At 37.4% G+C, this 18,152-nt stretch overlaps 1 protein-coding gene across 1 annotated transcript in view; it reads right to left on the bottom strand.

Moving 5' to 3' along the window:
- The window catches only part of wdr95 (WD40 repeat domain 95), a 105,434-nt gene that overhangs the window by 8,055 nt on the left and 79,227 nt on the right, over positions 1 to 18,152 (bottom strand). The window contains exons 19-23 of the mRNA XM_073041931.1: positions 17,342 to 17,401; positions 14,250 to 14,412; positions 9,999 to 10,094; positions 5,507 to 5,565; positions 1,149 to 1,290 (exon numbers count right to left, since the gene is read on the bottom strand). Of these exons, the coding sequence (XP_072898032.1) occupies positions 1,149 to 1,290; positions 5,507 to 5,565; positions 9,999 to 10,094; positions 14,250 to 14,412; positions 17,342 to 17,401 (520 nt within the window). The remainder of the gene's footprint in view (positions 1 to 1,148; positions 1,291 to 5,506; positions 5,566 to 9,998; positions 10,095 to 14,249; positions 14,413 to 17,341; positions 17,402 to 18,152) is intronic.

Genomic DNA, 18,152 nt, shown 5'->3' with positions numbered 1-18,152 from the left:
TTAGGAGAGTCTGGAGAAGCTGGGTCAGATCCCCCTAGAGCAAGGAGGTTCAGAAGGGTATATGAGGTATATGAGATGATGAATTTATGGACTGGGTAGAGTCCAGGAATGTTTTTGTTCTATATCACACATAGGTAGATGAAATTTATGGTAAGGGGAAAGAGACTTAGAGGGGATATAAGCAGGCACATGTTTCCACAGACAAGATGGTTAAAATATACTTAGAATGATGCTTTCCTTTGTAGCTTGGGACATAAAATAGAAGTGAAACAAAACCTCTTTCAATACAGTGTACAATTCTTGTAATGACATTAACTTATACCCTCACACAGAAGAGGGGGCAGAGGCAACATATGAGGCTGTTATCAGTAGTGGGGAATGTAAACATTGACAAAGTCTGAATTTATTTTCTTTGGTGCTGAGGGGAGATTTAATTAAGGCATATGAAATTATAAGCAAGGGTTTAGAAAGGGGAAGAATTAAGGACTAAGATTTAAATTAACTATGGAAATGCGAAGGTGGAGAGGAGCATTTTGCTACTGACTACCAAATAAATATCCCTTGGCTGTTAAATATTTTGGGATATCCTCAGTATATGTAAAGTGTTTTACAAATGCAAATTGTTTCTTCTGACTACAGGATTGTAACGGAACAAAGGTGCTCCACATCTATAATAATAGTAATGTGAATGGATAAAAGGACAAATACAGCAAATCGGGGAACTGTAGAGGGTTACTGAAAATGCCAGCAGTAAAATTCAGTCACTGATTTCATGATAATGGTTTGTTATTCTGAAGATGATTCAGTCCTTCACTCCAATCTGGCAGATTTTAGAGTATTTTTAAACTGACAAAAGTCAAATATTTATCTAATTAAATAATCTGATGTATATTTTACATAACAAATCATTTGTTGCCTAGCAAACCGAAACTATTTTTTAAATTTAATGTTTACAACAAAGCACCATCTTTGTCTGGATGAAAACAATGAGAATATGGCGTAGTAGTGAAATATAACAACAGGCAGCTGAGATAGTTCCATGCTGTTTAGTAACAGGATAAAAATTACAACCATACTACCACAAGGGATATTCTAAATTTGGAAATACAATGTACTTATTGGGACAATGGAGCATCTCAAATTCTTACTTTTTGGTGGATCTGTTTCCGGTCCTTGAACAGCATAATCCTTTATACTGTAAACATAGATATATCCAACATAATCCGCGGTGTAAAGTAAAGAGTCATTTGTCGATGCACCAAGACTACTTATCTGAGACTTCACTCTAGACTAAAAAGATGGAAGCACATTATCAATTTCAGAATTGGGATGAATGGCGTGGTGAAGCAGATGTAGCACTTTTCTCAGACTTTTTCCTAAACACTGCTTCCTTGCATTAGTGAAAAAGTGCACAGTATCTATCATCAGTAACACATACAAATGCTGGAGGAACTCAGCAGGTCAGGTAGCATCTATGGAAATGAATAAACAGTTGATGTTTCGGGCTGAGACACTTCTTCAGGACTGGAACGGAAGGGAGAAGAAGCAGAATAAGGAGATGGAAGGAGAGGAGGGAATACAAGCTGGAAGGTGGTAGGTGAAGCCAGGTGTTTGGGGAGGGGAAGAAGGTGGAAATGGTAAAGGGATGGAGAAGGAGGAATCTGATAGGAGAGGAAAGTGCATCATGGGAGAAAGGGAAGGAGGAGGGGCACCTAAGGGAGCTGATAGGTGGATGAGGAGAAGAGAAGAGGTAAGGGGGAGCTGGAGTGGGGAATGAAGAAAGAGGGAAAAGGAAATGGGAAGAATCTATCCCCAGGTAGGCTATGTGATGGGGGAGAAAATCTCACTGATGACACAGTAGAAAGCCCAGGATCCTTTAATTCCCTGGCATCAGATAAGTGGTTCAAGTGAAGTCTTCAGCCAAAGGCAGTGGGAAAACTACAGGAACAATCAAGCAGGTGAAGGACTGTGGCTGATGTCATGAAGCTCAAAGGGAATGGTCCTTGAAACTTATTGTTAAAATAGCTATATAGTCCTAAAGATAAAATGTCCCCTCAAAAACACCTGACCTTGTATTACTCACATTGAGTGGGCAAGAGTAAAATAGATCTTCCTTTATTCTACCACAAACTGATGTTTAATATATTTGATGGTGACCGAATAAAGGCATTGCCCAGATTATTATGACAGTAATCATGATGCTTTCAATTTATTTCTGTGTAATTGGTTTTATAACACACTTTGTAAGTGAAATAAAATAGAACTTAAATATATAATCATTTCATGAATGATATAATTATGGGGGTTAAAATTATGTTGGTTATCTAAAGTTACCAATAAAAGCATTCAGTGAAAATAAATGTGTGCATAAAAATCTAATTTAATCTATTTCTCTTTAAATACACAGTGTGTACCTAGCATAATGTGCACAATTGCTTTATTTCACTGTCAAAGTGCATTAGAATACATCATCACAAGCACAAAGAATATCTGTAGATGCTCGGAATACGCCATGTTTCTTTTTGATCTAATGTAAAATTGTATAGATTATTTTCATATCTAACTCAGGACCAGTCAATTTATAGCTGATCATGTGGAGAGAACCGAGTTTTGAGGTTAGGTCCAATAACTTCTAATGATTGTACTTGTGCCATGTTAGTGCTTATAGCAAAATGACGTTGATCAGGGAACTAAAGTATGTTGAACTGAATAGGTGGATCAGACGGGATAATTACTATTAAGGTTTGAAGACATTTTCCCCAAGAGCATTACCAGTCATTACCGTAGCCATGAGGTAGTAAATTTTGAACTGATAATCTTGTGCTATTGATTAGTATTTGTGGACCCAAATTCTGGTGCTTCTTTGATTCAAGATTATGTGATGTCACTCCAAGTGGTAGCAGAGTTTAAACATTGAACAGGAAGCCATGCAGCCCGAGCAATGTCTGTCATCCTGTCAATAAACTTATATATTGTACAGATTGTGCATGAAGCATTACATGGGAGCCTTTATTCATAGCCTGAACTCTGTCATTTTTGGGTGCTAAAGTTGCACTTTCACACAATCATTAGTAATTCAAATACCATTGAGTGGCATTTAGGCCAACTGCTTGCATCAGATTATGAAGTAATGTAACAACTTGGCCCAGGTTTTTCATTGAAATCATTCCTGTTAAGACTTTTTTTGCAACTTCCCTATTTCCTAATTTGTGCAAATCCAAAGCAAACTCTCTTGCATTGGCTCACCTGTCGAATGCATTCACACACAAACATAATTACCTCAGTCTTTTGGACCATAGGACCATACAACATTGGAGCAGAATTGGGCCATTCAGCCTATCGAGACTGCTCCACCATTTCACATAGCTATTTCCCTCTCAGCCCCATTCCCCTACCTTCTCCCCATAACCTTTCATGCCTTGATGAATCAACACCCTATCAACTTCCACCTTGAAGGCCCTCAATGACCTGACCTCCACAGCCACCTGTGGCAGTGAATTCTAAAGATTCACCATTCTCTGACTAAAGAAATTCTTCCTCATTTCCTTACTAAATGGTCAGCCCTCTATTCTGAGGCTGTGCCTTCTGATCCTAGATGCCCTCACTATAGGAAATATCCTCTCCACATCCACTCTATCCAGGACTTTCAATGTTCGATAGGTTTTAATGAGAGCCCCTCATTTTTCTAAATTCCAGCGAGTAAAGGCCTAGAGCCACCAATAGCTCCTCATAAGATAAGCCCTTTATTCCTAGAATCACTTTTGTGAACCTCCTCTGAACTCTCTCCAATGCCAGCACATCCTTTCTTAGATAAGGGGCCCAAAACTGCTCACAATACTCCAAATGAGGCCTCACCAGCGCCTTACAAAGCCTCAACATTACAAACTTGTTTTTATATTCTACTCCTCTCTAAATGAATGCTAACATTGCATCTGCATTCCTCACCACTGGCTCAATCTGCATATTAACCTTTAACCAAATGTTAACATGCATTTTTTCCCCAAATATAATTATTTATTTAACATTTTCCCAAATATATGATGCATTGTAGGCAATCTCTGTAATAGTATTTAAGACATTTCTTTGGTGTCACACTAAACCTCCCATAGAAACTTGGTGCACAGATGTATAGCTTCTCTTTCAAAGGGTAATTTATTATCAAAGCACGTATCCATATACAACTCTGAAATTTGTCTTCTCCAGATAGCCACGAAACAAAGAAAACACAAAGATGTTCAATTCTTTCTTTGTTTCCTGGCTATCTGGAGAGTACAAATTTGAGGTTCAAATGGCCAAAAGTCTATTGAAGGATTTAGTACCTCAAAAAAAAGACTTCATAACAATTTTACTTATCTTCAATGGGGAACATTAAAAACAGGTCTCCTTTAAGCTATGGAGGGTATCCTATGCTGGTTTTAATAAAAATAAAAATATAGTGTGCATCCTTATACTCAATCAAACCTACATACAAAATTTCACATTTCTTATTTTGTTACTGTGCTATGCATGGGAGGGGATACAGGGGCATTCCATTTTATGATATAACCCCACATTATGGAGGGATGGGCAATAAAGGTTTGATGCCCTGGAAAATAGGGCATACAGTGGTTTTCTATATGGGCAGGGCGTGTCACCAAGAAATGCGAGTTGGAAAAAATTGTGTTGATTTACTTGCATCCCCCCCCCCCACCCAACATACATTCTGCGACAACGGCATTATTCCACACCTCACGTTTTGTTCGTGATCTGTAAATTCCGTAAGGACAAATTTCCAGAAACCAAATGGCTATAATGCGGGATCATCTTATCTTCGCAGTAATAGAATGAGTGAAAGTTAGCAGTAATGTAATCTGTTTATAGCTGCTATCTCTTAAGACAGAAGTTCATTCTATGTTTTGTTCTCTTCAGAAATCACTAATACTCTTTCAAATGGATTCAATTTAAGGATTATAAAGTGCTTGAATTAAACGAATTATGTCAAAAATGTACTGTGAAGCCTTCTAAAACATTTGCCTGCATTAAGCAGAATTCTTCAATGCACAAATCTGTCTGAGCAAACGCACAGCTTGGCACATTTAGAGCGGCACGTTTCCTATCAAGTCAGGATTGCCTTATTGCCAAGGCACTGTAGCATATTATTCATGGAAATGATTTATTTGGCCCAAAGTACTTCAATTTGCAATGGAATTAAATAAATCAAATTAAAACTTCAGTATAATTGCTATTTTTTCTCAGAATACACTCCAAAGAAAAAAAATCTACATTTCTAACCATTTAAGATGATAAAAAGCATACTAATACAAGAAAATACATTTGTCATGCTTATTCTATTAGATGCAGGAGATATTTTTAGGATATATTTGTGACAGATCTTTTCAAAGCATTGCATTGAGATTGACATTGTCTTTTATACAGGTTATCCACAAGGAACTAAAGACAGTTCAGCTCTTTATAGTAATGTATGCATCTTTGCCAACTTGGAGCTCTGAAATACAATGTAACTCACAGCTGTGAAAGTACCATAGAGCAGTCCACCATTGAACAGGTTCCAGAAAACAAGCGTACCTTTAAGAAACAAAAATGAAAATTACTCTTGAACTAGCAGATCGGAAATAACATCTCCACCTAGCTGACGATCAACACTGGTGCACCTCGGGGGGGCGGGGTGCTTAGCCCACCACTCTACTCTCTCAGCACCCATGACTGTGTGGATAGGCATAGCTCGATTGCCATCTATAAATTTGTTGATGATATAACCATTGTTGGCAGAACTTCAGAAGGTGACGAAAGGGCCTACAGGAATTAGATTGAGTGGTTGAGTGATATCGCAGTAACAACCTTGCACTCAACATCAGCAAAAGCAAAGAGCTGATTGTGGACTTCAGAAAGTGTATGACAAGGGAACACAAACCAACCCTCATAAAAGGATCAGAAGTGGAGAGAGTGAGCAATTACAAGTTCCTGGGTGTCAATATCTCCGAGGACCTAATCTGGATGCAACATATCGATGCAGCAATAAAGAAGGCAAGACAGCAGTTATATTTCATTAGGAGTTTGAGGAGGTTTGGCTTGTCAACTCAAACACTTAAACTTCTACAAATGTACCATGGAGAGAGCATTCTGACTGGCTGCATCACCGTCTGGTATGGAGTGGGGCGGGGGGGGGGGGGAGGCTACTGCACAAGATCAAAGTAAGCTGCAGAAACATGTAAAATCAGTCAGCTCCATCGTGAGTACGAGCCTCTATAGTATCCAAGACATCTTCAAGGAGTGGTGCCTCAGAAAGGCAGCTTCCATCATTAAGGATCTCCATCACCCAGGACACGCCCTCTTCTCATTGTTACTGTCGGGAAGGAGGTACAGAAGCCTGAAGGCACACACTCAGCGATTCAGGAACAGCTTCTTCCCCTCTGCCACCCAATTTCTGAATGGACATTGAACCCATGAACACCACCTCGCTACTTTTTATTTCTGGTGTTCTCGCACTAACTTAACTATTTAAAAGACATATATATGCTTAATGTAATTCAGTTTTTTCCTCTATATCTATTTATCGTGTATTTCATTGTATTGCTGCCATAAAGTTTAAAAATTTCATGATGTACATCGGTGATATTAAACCTGATTCTGAATTAATGGCTGAAAGCTCAGATTCTCACTTTATTATAAACAGACACATTGCACAGTATCGGCAGTTCCTACAAAAACCAGTTCTGAACAAGGATAATATTGAACATTCTGAAAAGAGAAAAAAAATCTACAGATGTTCGAAACCTCAACTTAAAACAATAAATGCTGGAGATATTCAGGAAGCCAGGTGATAAAAGTGGAAAGAAAGAAAATAATTTTAACTTCCCATTGATCTAGCCCTGAACCTGCATCTTCCTACGGTTTTAATTTCCCAATATTTTCTCATGAATTCGAAGCTCACCAGATCCTTCATTAAACTGTGACAACACAAACTAATTCTAAAGTCATATTTGAACTTTTTCCTCTCCTCAAGTATTGTCTGCCTTACTCTCAAAAACTTTTATCATCCTAAGTACCTCAAAAAAATACAAAGCCGTCCTACACTGAAAACTACTTGCTTTCCTCTACAAAATTCTTGAACACATTGTCACCTCTCAAAACAGTGTCCCTCTTCCCACCTTGACCCCAATTATATCTCTAACCAATGCTGAGTGATGAATTATGGTAACTGTTATAGCACGCTATCTTTCATACCCCCTCTTTATCATATCTGCAACCAGTGATACCACAGCACTCTCTGACATCTTTCTTCCACATCTACAGTAGTGATATTTTCCTTGTACAATTTTATCTGAACTTTCCCCAATTTTGAGACTCTTGTCTGTATCACTGGTCTCAAACTTCTGAGAGAGTTGAACTGCCCCAGGGCCAGTGCAACTGCTTTTCCACTTTTAAAGCTCTCCCACGGGTTTCCTATCATCATTGGACACAATGGACAACCAGCACCCATGCATCACTAACTGGAAATTTGCCAAGGATTTGTTCTTAGACTATCATTCTTTGCATCTTAATATAAACACCTTTATCTAAAAGCATCACTCTCCACTCAATCTTGATCATTCACTTTTTCCATCTGCTTGCTAATAACCAACCTTGGGTGATCTGCAGCTTCCTCCATTGAAAGACTGGGATGGCTGAAACACTGATTGTTTTTCTTTATGTCCTCACCTTCTATGCCACCCCTGTCAATATCCTCCTTTGAGGAGGACAGTGCACAATCTTATTGCTCTACTCAGCTTCCACTTGAGCTTCTGAGCCTCTCTTCTTTTACCAACAGGACCATTGCTTTCAACCGCTTACGTCCTCCGCCATAATATTTTCCAAATCCACTCTAGCCTCAACTCAGCTGCTGCTAAAATCATTTAAGAACTTAGGACCTAGATTGCTTTAAACCTTCTGTGGATATACAATGGTAAGAGCCCAATAAATGTACCCTGTCTTCCAAATTCAGCCATGTACTGGTAAAGGAAATGGATTGGAGAAACAAACATAAGACGATCCCTTTCCTGGCACTGTGAATCCCATCACAGGAAGGGACTTCCCCACCAATGAGCACATCTACAAGGAGTGCTATCATAATAAGTCAGCATCCATTATCAGAGACTCCCACCATCCAGGCCATGCTTTCTTCTCACTACTACCATCAGGCAGGTCTCACGCTACCAGGTTCAGGAACAATTATTACTCTACAACCATCGTGCTCCTGAGCTGCTGTGCATAACCTCACTCACCTCAACTGATTGTATAACCTTACAGACACACTTTCAACAACTTTACAACTCATGTTCTCATTGTTATTCATTTTTAATCTCCCCAATTTTTCTTCTTTTGCACATTGTTTATTTGTCAATCTTTGTGTAGTTTTTTTGTAAATTCTATTATATTTTTTAATCTTTCTGTAAATGCCTGCAAGCAAATGAATTTCAAAGTAGCACATGATATCTTAAATAACTTGATAATAAGTATGCTCTGAACTTTGAAAGAGATTATAATTGAAGTACTTTCTATCTGTGGGCTGCAATTGTCATGCGAGGTCATTCATTAGGGGGGCTGCGCGAGGTTTAAAAAGCACTAGGGGCCATTCAGATGCGAAAGAAAGGAATTATAGGCCAGTTAGCCTGACTTCAGTGTTGGAGTCCATTATTCAGGTGAGGTTTCAGGGTACTTTGAGGAACATGATAAAGTAGGCCAAAGTTAGCACGGCTTTCTTAAGGGGATATCTTGCCTGACAAATCTGTTGAAATTCTAGCAAGTTAACAGCCCATGGTACTACAGGAAAGATTCCAGCATGGATAAAGCAGTGGCTGATAGGCAGGAAGAAAAGTGGGAATGCAGTAAAGGGATCCTTTTCTGGTTGGCTGCTGGTGACTAGTGGTGGGGTGGATCTGTTGTGGAACTGCTTCTTTTCATGTTACATGTCAACGATTTGGATGACAGAATTGATTGCCTTGTGACCAAACTTGCAGATAATAAAAAGATCGGTGGAGGGGCAGGTAGTGTTGGGGAAGCAGGGAGTCTGCAAAGGGACAGATTGAGAGAATGGGCAAAGAAGTGGCAGATGAAATATAGTGTAAGGAAGTGAAAGGCATGCACTTTGGTAGAAGGAATATTTTTAGAATATTTTCTAAATGAAGAGAAAATTCAAAAATCAGGTGAAAAGGAATTTGAGAGTTCTTGTGCAGGATTCCCTAATGGTTAATTTGCAGGTTGAGTCAGTGGCAAGGAAGGCAAATGCAATGTAAGCAATCATTTCAAGAGGACTAGAATATAAGAACAATGATGTGATGCTGAGGCTTTATAAAGCATTGGTCAGACCACACTGAGTATTGTGAACAGTTTTGGGCCCCTTATCTAAGAAAGGATGTGCTGGACAGGTTCCAGAGGAGGTTCACAAGAATTATTCTGGGAATGAAAGGGTTAATGTGTGTCAAGCATTTGTTGGCTCTAGGCCTGTACACACTGGAATTTAGAAGAAAGGGGATCTCATTGAAACTTGTCAAATATCAAAAGTCCTAAATAAACTGGATGCGGAGAGGATATTTCCTATGGATGGGTGAGTCTTGGACCAGAGGGCACAGTCTCAGAATAGAGGGCCATCCATTCAGAACAGAGATCAGGCGGAATTTTTTTTAGTCATGTGGTGGTACATCTGTGGAATTCATTCCCATGAATGGCTGTGGAGGTCAACTCATGGAGTATATTTAAAGTGGAGATTGGGAAGTTTACGATTATCCAGGGTGTCGAAGGTTTCGGGGAGAAGGCAGGAGAAGGTTGAGAGGGGTAATAAATCAGCCATGATGGAATGGCAGAGCAGACTTGATGGGCCGAGTGGCCTAATTCTGTTCTTATGCCTTATGGTTTTATCTCTCCAGATGCTGTTAGATTTGTATATTTATCACATTTTTGACTGTTGTTTCAGATTTTCAACAGTTTCAGCTTTTGATCTCTAGATTGAATTATTTACTTACCTTGGGAACCAGTGGTAACAAGGGATGCTCCTGAATCAATCTTCAGTGCTCGAGTTTTCAAGAATATAACTTTATTTACACTTTTATCTGTTACTGCTGTGAAAACATTGAAAAAGTAATTAAAATAATAAACAGTACTGAACAGTAAGATAGGGATAAAAAGATATTTAGCGTAGTGATACCAGTAAACTTTAGACATTATTTAGTTCTTGTCTGCTCCTTTTCATTCAGAGCATTTTTCTGCCTATTTACAGTTGTTAGTTGTCTCCTGTAATTTCTCCTTTCTCTGAAAAAGCTGTTAACACCAAAGTCCATAAAATTTAGATTGGAAATATGGATTAATGCAATATGAAACCTTTCAAACTTTCATTGCTTTGTAGCTCAGGGATGAAATATTAGTCCAACTCATCCAGAAATTTCCTTCCCACAAAAACAAATGAAGCTGTTATAACTCCATAGCTGGGCACGTGCAAAGTGTAGTTCCCTGTCGTCACACACAACTAAGGCACATTTTGGTCAATGCACTTATCTAATTTTTACCCAGAAGGCTGAATTTACTTAAAAGTGACATGTGTTGTACAGTGAGGCCCACTGTGACTGTGAGACCCTGTGTACGTATGTGTTGTCATGGGAATGAAAGCCACTCAGAAAAACTTTTGACTGGCATCAAAATCATCTCCTCAACTTTGTTATCTGTTCAAGGCTATCAGATTAGTGTCAGTGGTTTCAAATGTTCCACCAAGTGTTCAAAAATATAGAAATCAAATTTTTTTTTTTAAATTCCAAAAACATTTCTAAGTACTTTTAGGTAATGAAAAGTATGGCACAATTCCAACTATAATCAAAATAGTATATACATTATTTTTGTTCATCCTTGCAAGTGTCAAATTTCCATTTAAACAAATGTGCTACAAGTTCCTATGCCAGGTCTAACGTGTATGAAGTTGTGGTACTCCAGAGGTAATTCATCTCCACTCAACTCTGTCTGGAGCACACCTACAGATTCAAGTAACAATAGTTTTTCAGTGAGCTCAGGGTTTCTGCGTTCAAACACGGAAACATCCGAATCCTAAATCCGCTGGCACATGCAGTACATCGATAAATGAAGGCAGCTTCACAGAGGACTACCAACATTTACCACTGAGTTTTGGAACTGTATTTCTTTTTTTTAATTTTTTTTTATTGAGTTTTCAAATGATTACAGAAAGAAGGAAAAAAAATTATCAACCCTTCCCCCCTAACATAACCCTATAGAAGGAAAGAAAAAGAGGAGAGAGGGAGAGAGAGAGAGAGAGAGAGAGAGAGAGAGAGAAAGAAGACTGGATATCGGAAGATACCCACATGCTCCACGGAGTTCATAATAATTTTAGTATATATATTTATTTCTTTCCCCAAATAACCAATTATTTTATCTTCGGAGCATCTATATATTTAATCCTGTCTTTTGTAAATAAGGGTGCCAAATTTTCAGAAATGTTTCATATTTATCTCTTAAATTACAAGTAATTTTTTCAAATGGAATACAGCTGGAAACTTTGTTCTTCCAACGTTCTATACTTAAGTATGAATCCGATTTCCAAGTAACTGCAATAGCCTTTTTGGCTACTGCCAATGCAATTTTTATGAATTCTTTCTGATATTTATTCAATTTGGGTTTCGGTTTTATCCCTTCAATATCACCTAATAAAAATAATGTTGGGTTATGTGGAAGTTGTGTTCCAATAATTTGTTCCAGTAAAACTCTTAAATTTGTCCAAAAAGGTTGAATTTTAGAACAAGACCAAGTAGAATGTAAAAAAGTACCAATTTCTTGATTACATCGGAAACATTGATCAGATAAATTTGGGTTTAATTTATTTATTTTTTGTGGTGTAATATATAATTGATGTAAAAAATTATATTGCACTAATCTTAACCGGACATTTGTTGTATTTGTCATACTATCAAGACATAGTCTTGACCAACTTGTTTCTTCAATTTTAATATTCAAGTCAGTTTCCCATTTTTGTCTTGACTTATGGATTCCTTGTTTAATTGCCTGTTTTTGAATCAAACTATACATACAAGAAATAATTTTTTAAATTTTTCCTTTTTGAATTAAAGTTTCTATTTCATTAGATTTCGGCAATAACATTGTTTGACCCAATTTTTCTCTTAAATAAGCCCTTAATTGGAAATAACAAAAAAAGAGTGTTGTTTGATATTTTGTATTTATTCTTTAATTGATCAAATGACATTAATATACCTCCTTCAAAACAATCTCCTATATATCTAATCCCTTTTTGAAACCAGTTGTATAAAAGTTGATTATCCATTGTAAAAGGAATGTTTATTTTGAATTAAAGATCTCTTTGCTAATAAAGACTTCCTTATCTCATCATCAACATTTATTTTATTCCATAGATCAATCAAATGTTTTAATATAGGAGATTCTTTCTTTTCCCGTATCCATTTAGATTCCCATTTATATATAAAATCTTCTGGTGTATTTTCTCCTATTTTATCTAGTTCTATTCTAATCCATGCCGGTTTATCTTTATCAAAAAAAGATGCAATAAATCTAAGTTGATTTGCTTTATAATAATTCTTAAAGTTTGGAAGTTGTAACCCTCCTAGATCAAATTTCCATGTCAATTTTTCCAACGATATTCTTGACATCTTACCTTTCCAAAGGAACTTCCTCACATATTTATTTAACTCTTGAAAAAACTTCTGGGGTAGTTGTATTGGTAGTGACTGGAATAAGTATTGTAATCTAGAGAATATATTCATTTTTATGGCATTTACTCTACCTACTAATGTTATTGGTAATATCATCCACTTATCAAGATCTTCTTGAATTTTTTTCAATAATGGTAAATAATTTAATTTATATAAGTTCTTTATATCATTATCAACTCTTATACCTAAATATTTTATACCATTTATCGGCCATCTAAATTGAGTTATTAATCGACATTGACTATAATCTCCTTTAGTAAGAGGTAGAATTTCACTTTTATCCCAATTTATTTTGTAGCCTGATATTTTCCCATATTCTTCCAATTTAGAAGATAATTTATGCAGCGAGTACAATGGGTTTGTTAAATAAAACAGAACATCATCAGCAAATAAGTTAATCTTGTATTCCTCCTGGTTAACTCTGAAACCCTTAATATCTGGGTCCATTCTAATTAATTCAGCTAATGGTTCTATTGCCAACACAAATAAAGCAGGTGATAATGGACAACCTTGCCTAGTTGACCTTGTTAACTGAAATGGTGTTGAAATTTGACCATTTGTCACTACTTTAGCTTTGGGATTAGTATTTAAAGGTTTTAATCCATTTTATAAAGGATACTCCTAATCCATATTTTTCCCAATACCTTAAATAAAAAATCCCATTCCAATCTATCAAATGCTTTTTCTGCATCTAAAGCAACTGCCACACTCATTTCCTCCCTCTTTTGTGCCAAATGAATTATGCTAAGTAACTGGGTTACATTATCTGCTGATTGTTTTTGATAAATCCTGTTTGATCCATATGTATTAATTTTGTTAAGTATTTAGATAATATGCTAGATAACATTTTTGCTATTATTTTATAGTCAGTGTTTAACAAAGAAATAGGTCTATATGATGTTGGCTTTAAAAGATCTCTATCTTTTTTTGGCAATACTATTAAAATAGCTGTCGAAAAAGATTCTGGAAGTTTATGCGTTCTTTCCGCTTGATGTATTAACTCCATAAAAGGAGGAATTAGTAAATCTTTAAACTTTTTGTAAAATTCGGGCAGAAAACCATCTTCTCCTGGGGATTTATTACTTTGAAGTGATCCTAGAGCTTCTTCGACCTCTTTTAATGTAAAAGGCATATCTAATCCCTTCTGTTCTTTCAAATTCAATTTTGGAAGAGTTATTTGTGATAAATGGAACTGTATTTCTGATGAGTAAAAAACCACCTAATTCCTGAACTGATCCAGCCAATTTATTTAAGATCATTGCAATGATCTACCTTTAAAGTCAGTGGAGACCGTTCACTGAATATTTTTGGGAAGGGTTTAAATAGGTTATTGGAAACAGAAAGTATTAAGAGCATTGTATTGAGCAGGAGGATCAGACAACATTTTCTCTTCAATTGTTTATATTCTTAATCTTTTAAAATTTGGAATAGATATTAGTAATATCTACCACTCATATTTGTTTCATACAAGTCCTGTCACCTCTTTTAAAAGAAGTTTACAACCTATCAATCATGCTTCTCTTATGTTACCTTCTCCGTCTCTGCACTCTTTGATTGTCGGATTCTGGAGGTGGCAACAGATGTGACCGGAGATCATATTCCAAACAATTGTTTCTCCGTCATAGCTGGAGGTGGCAAGAAGTGTCGGAGGGCATTGGGCAATGCACAGAACGTCATCCTTGTGTCCCCATTTCTAGAAAGAGACACAACAAGATACTGTGATTACTTATGATCCATATTCATATAAATGTATCCTCTTACTTTCACAAAGTCTGTTTTATAAACATTCTTATCAGTTTACCAGAATAGAGTATTATCTTAGCTGCTCAGGAATCTGAAGGGGTAGAATTCAGGTTTTCAATAAGATCAGGTCACAGCACATAACCAAATTTATAGTAGAGACTTTTGAATCTTGGCTGAAGTTGTTCAACAGACTCACAATGTTTTTGAGAACTATGACTTGAACTTGATCTGAGTACCTGTTCCCTGGCTAGTCCGACCACAAACGAATAAACTACCCAAGACCAGTATGCAGTACAGGTTCTCCCCATGCTTTGACTGGGATCCATTACTGTGAACTGTTCATAACCTGTTTCAAGTCAGAAATCTGATCTTGAACTGACTTCTCAGAAGAAGGTGCCTGCAACCCCACAGTCCAAGGAAATCCATTCTGCTTGACTCTCAAATACTCCTCCCTATGTACATGAATAGGGCATTAGTAAGCTGGGAAGGACCAATAAATGTGAATTCTATACATTTCATTACTATCTGATTTCCTGGATACTTTTTTTTGCACCAATTATAAGAAACGAGGTTTTTAGATTTTGTTTTGAAGCTTAGATTAGTTTTGTCCCATGTACATTGAAACAGAGTGAAGAGTGTTGTTTATGCCACATCAAATTAGTAAAGATTGTGCTGGGCAGTCTGCAAGTGCCTCCATGCTTCTGGTGCCAACATAGCATGCCCACAACACAGTTTTCATAATTATACCTCTTTGGAATGTGGGAGGAAACTGGAGCACCTGGAGGAAACCCATATGGTCACAGGGAAAATGTACAAACTCTTTACAGTGGTAAAACTGAATGCTGATCTTACAGCTAGTACTGTAATAGTGTTAGGCTCACTGCTACACTACCATGCAAACTGAAATTGGAATTGGATTATTGTCACGTGCAGTGAAAAGCTTCATAATGCAAAATAAAGCGTAGCAGCTACAGATAAAGTGCAGCGCAGGTAAATAATCACGCCAAGGTGTCATAATGATATAAATGAGGTCAAGGGTCCATCTTATTGTACTAGGAAACCACTCATGTCATTAGCAAGTAAATGTATGCATTTCCTGGGGGACATCACGTGATGACATAGGATCGAGACGTGGAAATCCAGCTCTCCCGTAAAAAAACTAATTAATGTTTAAGTGAAAAGTTAGTAAATATTTTCTAAAAACTACATCTAAACTACTCAGGATTTTCCTTAGATATGCCTCCTAAACAGACAAAGAAGAAAACTTCTACTTTGAAGACGGTACAAGCTGGGCCGGCCACCATGAAGAAGCCTTGGACTCAAGTGCATCTTACCTCTGGCGATACAGAACAGAAATCGGCGGCAACATCAACAGACTCCAAGAAGGAACAACAGGAACTGTGCGTGCGCGCAGGAAAGGGCATGTGCAAACATGAGCAATTTGAACTACAAATCCCAGCTACGATTGGAAGCGGAAGTGAGAATGAACCCGAGGTGGATTCGGATTCTCTGGAACATACAGATGAAGATGAGGTAAAAGAAGAAAAACAGGAAGAGGTTGGAGGTGGAAGATATTCTTGAGACATAAGAGAAGCTTTGGCGCAAATAATGCATGAATTAAAAGAATTTAAAACATTAAAAATAATAAAAGATATTAAAAATATGAAGGCTATGTTTGATAAAATGGTGAAAAAACAGGAGAAAATGGACAAGAAAGTTAAAAAGCTGGAAGAAATAATGGGAGACACTATTGAAAGAGTGAATAAAATGGAAGATAATATTCTTGCCTGGACATCAGAAAGAAAACGACTGTTGGAAAAAATAGACGTGCTTGAAAATTTTAGTAGACGAAATAATATTAAAATTGTTGGTCTTAAAGAAGGGATAGAGGGAGAGGATCCAATAAAAAAATTTCAAAAATGGATCCCGGAAAATTTGGAAATGGAAGAGGGAACCCAGTTGATTGAAATTGAAAGGGTCCACAGAGCCTTAAGACCAAAACCCCAACCTGATCAAAACCCACGACCAATCTTGATAAAATGCTTAAGATATCAAGATAAAGAAAAGATCCTGAAGGCGGCTGCCCAACGTGCCAGAAAGAAAAATGAGCCATTGATGATAGAAGGGAAAGCAGTTCTTTTCTATCCTGATGTAAGTTCTGACCTTTTGAAGAGAAAGAAGGAATTTAACCAAGCAACAAAAGTTTTATGGGAAAAGGGTTATAAATTTATATTGCGCCACTCGGCAACACTGATAATTTTTTTGGATGACGGAAAAAGAAGATTTTTTACTGATCATCGGGATGCAGAGGAGTTTGCACAAGAACTCCCAAATATTCACTAGACACAGTAAGATTTAAAAGTGAAACAGATTAAAGATGAAGACGGGGACACTGAAGTGAGTTGATGGACATTAAGGATAGAAGAATATTTAAATATACTTTTAATTATATGATACAGGGGGAGAAAGGTAAAAATTTGAGAAATATTAATCGAGAGTAGTGCTATTATTTTGTCTTATCTTATATATACTTTTTTTATGTTACGGGGGAGCTGGGGGAACTTCGGATCGATCGCTACGGGATTCACGTGTGTAATCATGGTGTTTGCCATGACCCACACAACGGAGGGGGATAATGTTGTGTTTTTTTTCATTCACAACATTAGCAGGGGGCTTTTTTGTTTTTTTTTCTTTATAATGTATGCATTTCCTTAGGATATACAGCATTCCTTAGGTACAGGACACTATGAGAGGTTGCACAAAGACCAGTGAACAAATCCATTTGAAGACAGCAGAGAAATCCTGAATGAAAATACTACAATACGTGGACAGTACAGGCACATTGCAGAGCGAAGGAAGCACCAAGTAGTGTTCCTTACCAGATCATCTTGCCAGTATGGCTGAGGAGGCTGAACATGATGAAGGTCATCAAATGAATCCTGGACCATATGAGAAAGAGAATAACCATTTACCCAGTTTTAAAAGTACATTTACATAACCAAAATTTACACAAGTTTGGTGTACTAACATTCAGAATGGTAAAGGGAAGATAGAAAAGAGTATGCTGTGACTACTGAATTCAGTGTCCCAAAAGTACCAGGCTAAATTTCCAATCACCACTGAGTTTATGGGTCTCACCAGGTCCTAGTGAAGGCATGGTGTGGCCTGTGACATAGAGACAAGCCATTGTGCTCAACTACCCAATGCTGGTGGTTAAACTCTACTCAAACTCCTAATGCCAACTGACTTCCCTTCTCTTCACTTCAACCTCATTACTGTTAGCATTACCAATTAAGCTCAAATTTTGCAGAGGGGTTAAGTAAAGGAAAAACTAATCAGCCAGCACTTCCTGCTTCTATCCCCTGAATTCAGCTGGAACTGTGTATCACGGACATCCGGTGGCCATTGTCAATATCAGCTTTCATTGTTCGTCTCCAACTGCCCTTGAGAAGGGGACGAACAGCTTTCCAGAACTTGCTACTGAAGGAGATCCCAGAGTGCTGTTAGGTAGCGTTACAGGATGGCGAAGCAACAGTGATCTACTTCCACATCAAAATGTTCTTCAGCTTGCAGAGGAACATAGAAGTAATGGCAATCGTGGTAGGTGCTGCCCCTACCCTTCATGGTGGTAGGTTTGGGAGATGCTGTCAGAATAGCCTAGGTAAGTAACTTTTGCAAAATACCCCATCC

This window comes from Hemitrygon akajei, chromosome 4 (genome assembly GCF_048418815.1).
Source record: "Hemitrygon akajei chromosome 4, sHemAka1.3, whole genome shotgun sequence".
Taxonomy (NCBI): domain Eukaryota; kingdom Metazoa; phylum Chordata; class Chondrichthyes; order Myliobatiformes; family Dasyatidae; genus Hemitrygon; species Hemitrygon akajei.
The sequence above is the reverse complement of the archived record's forward strand: the minus strand, read 5'-3'. Positions and strand labels throughout refer to the sequence as shown.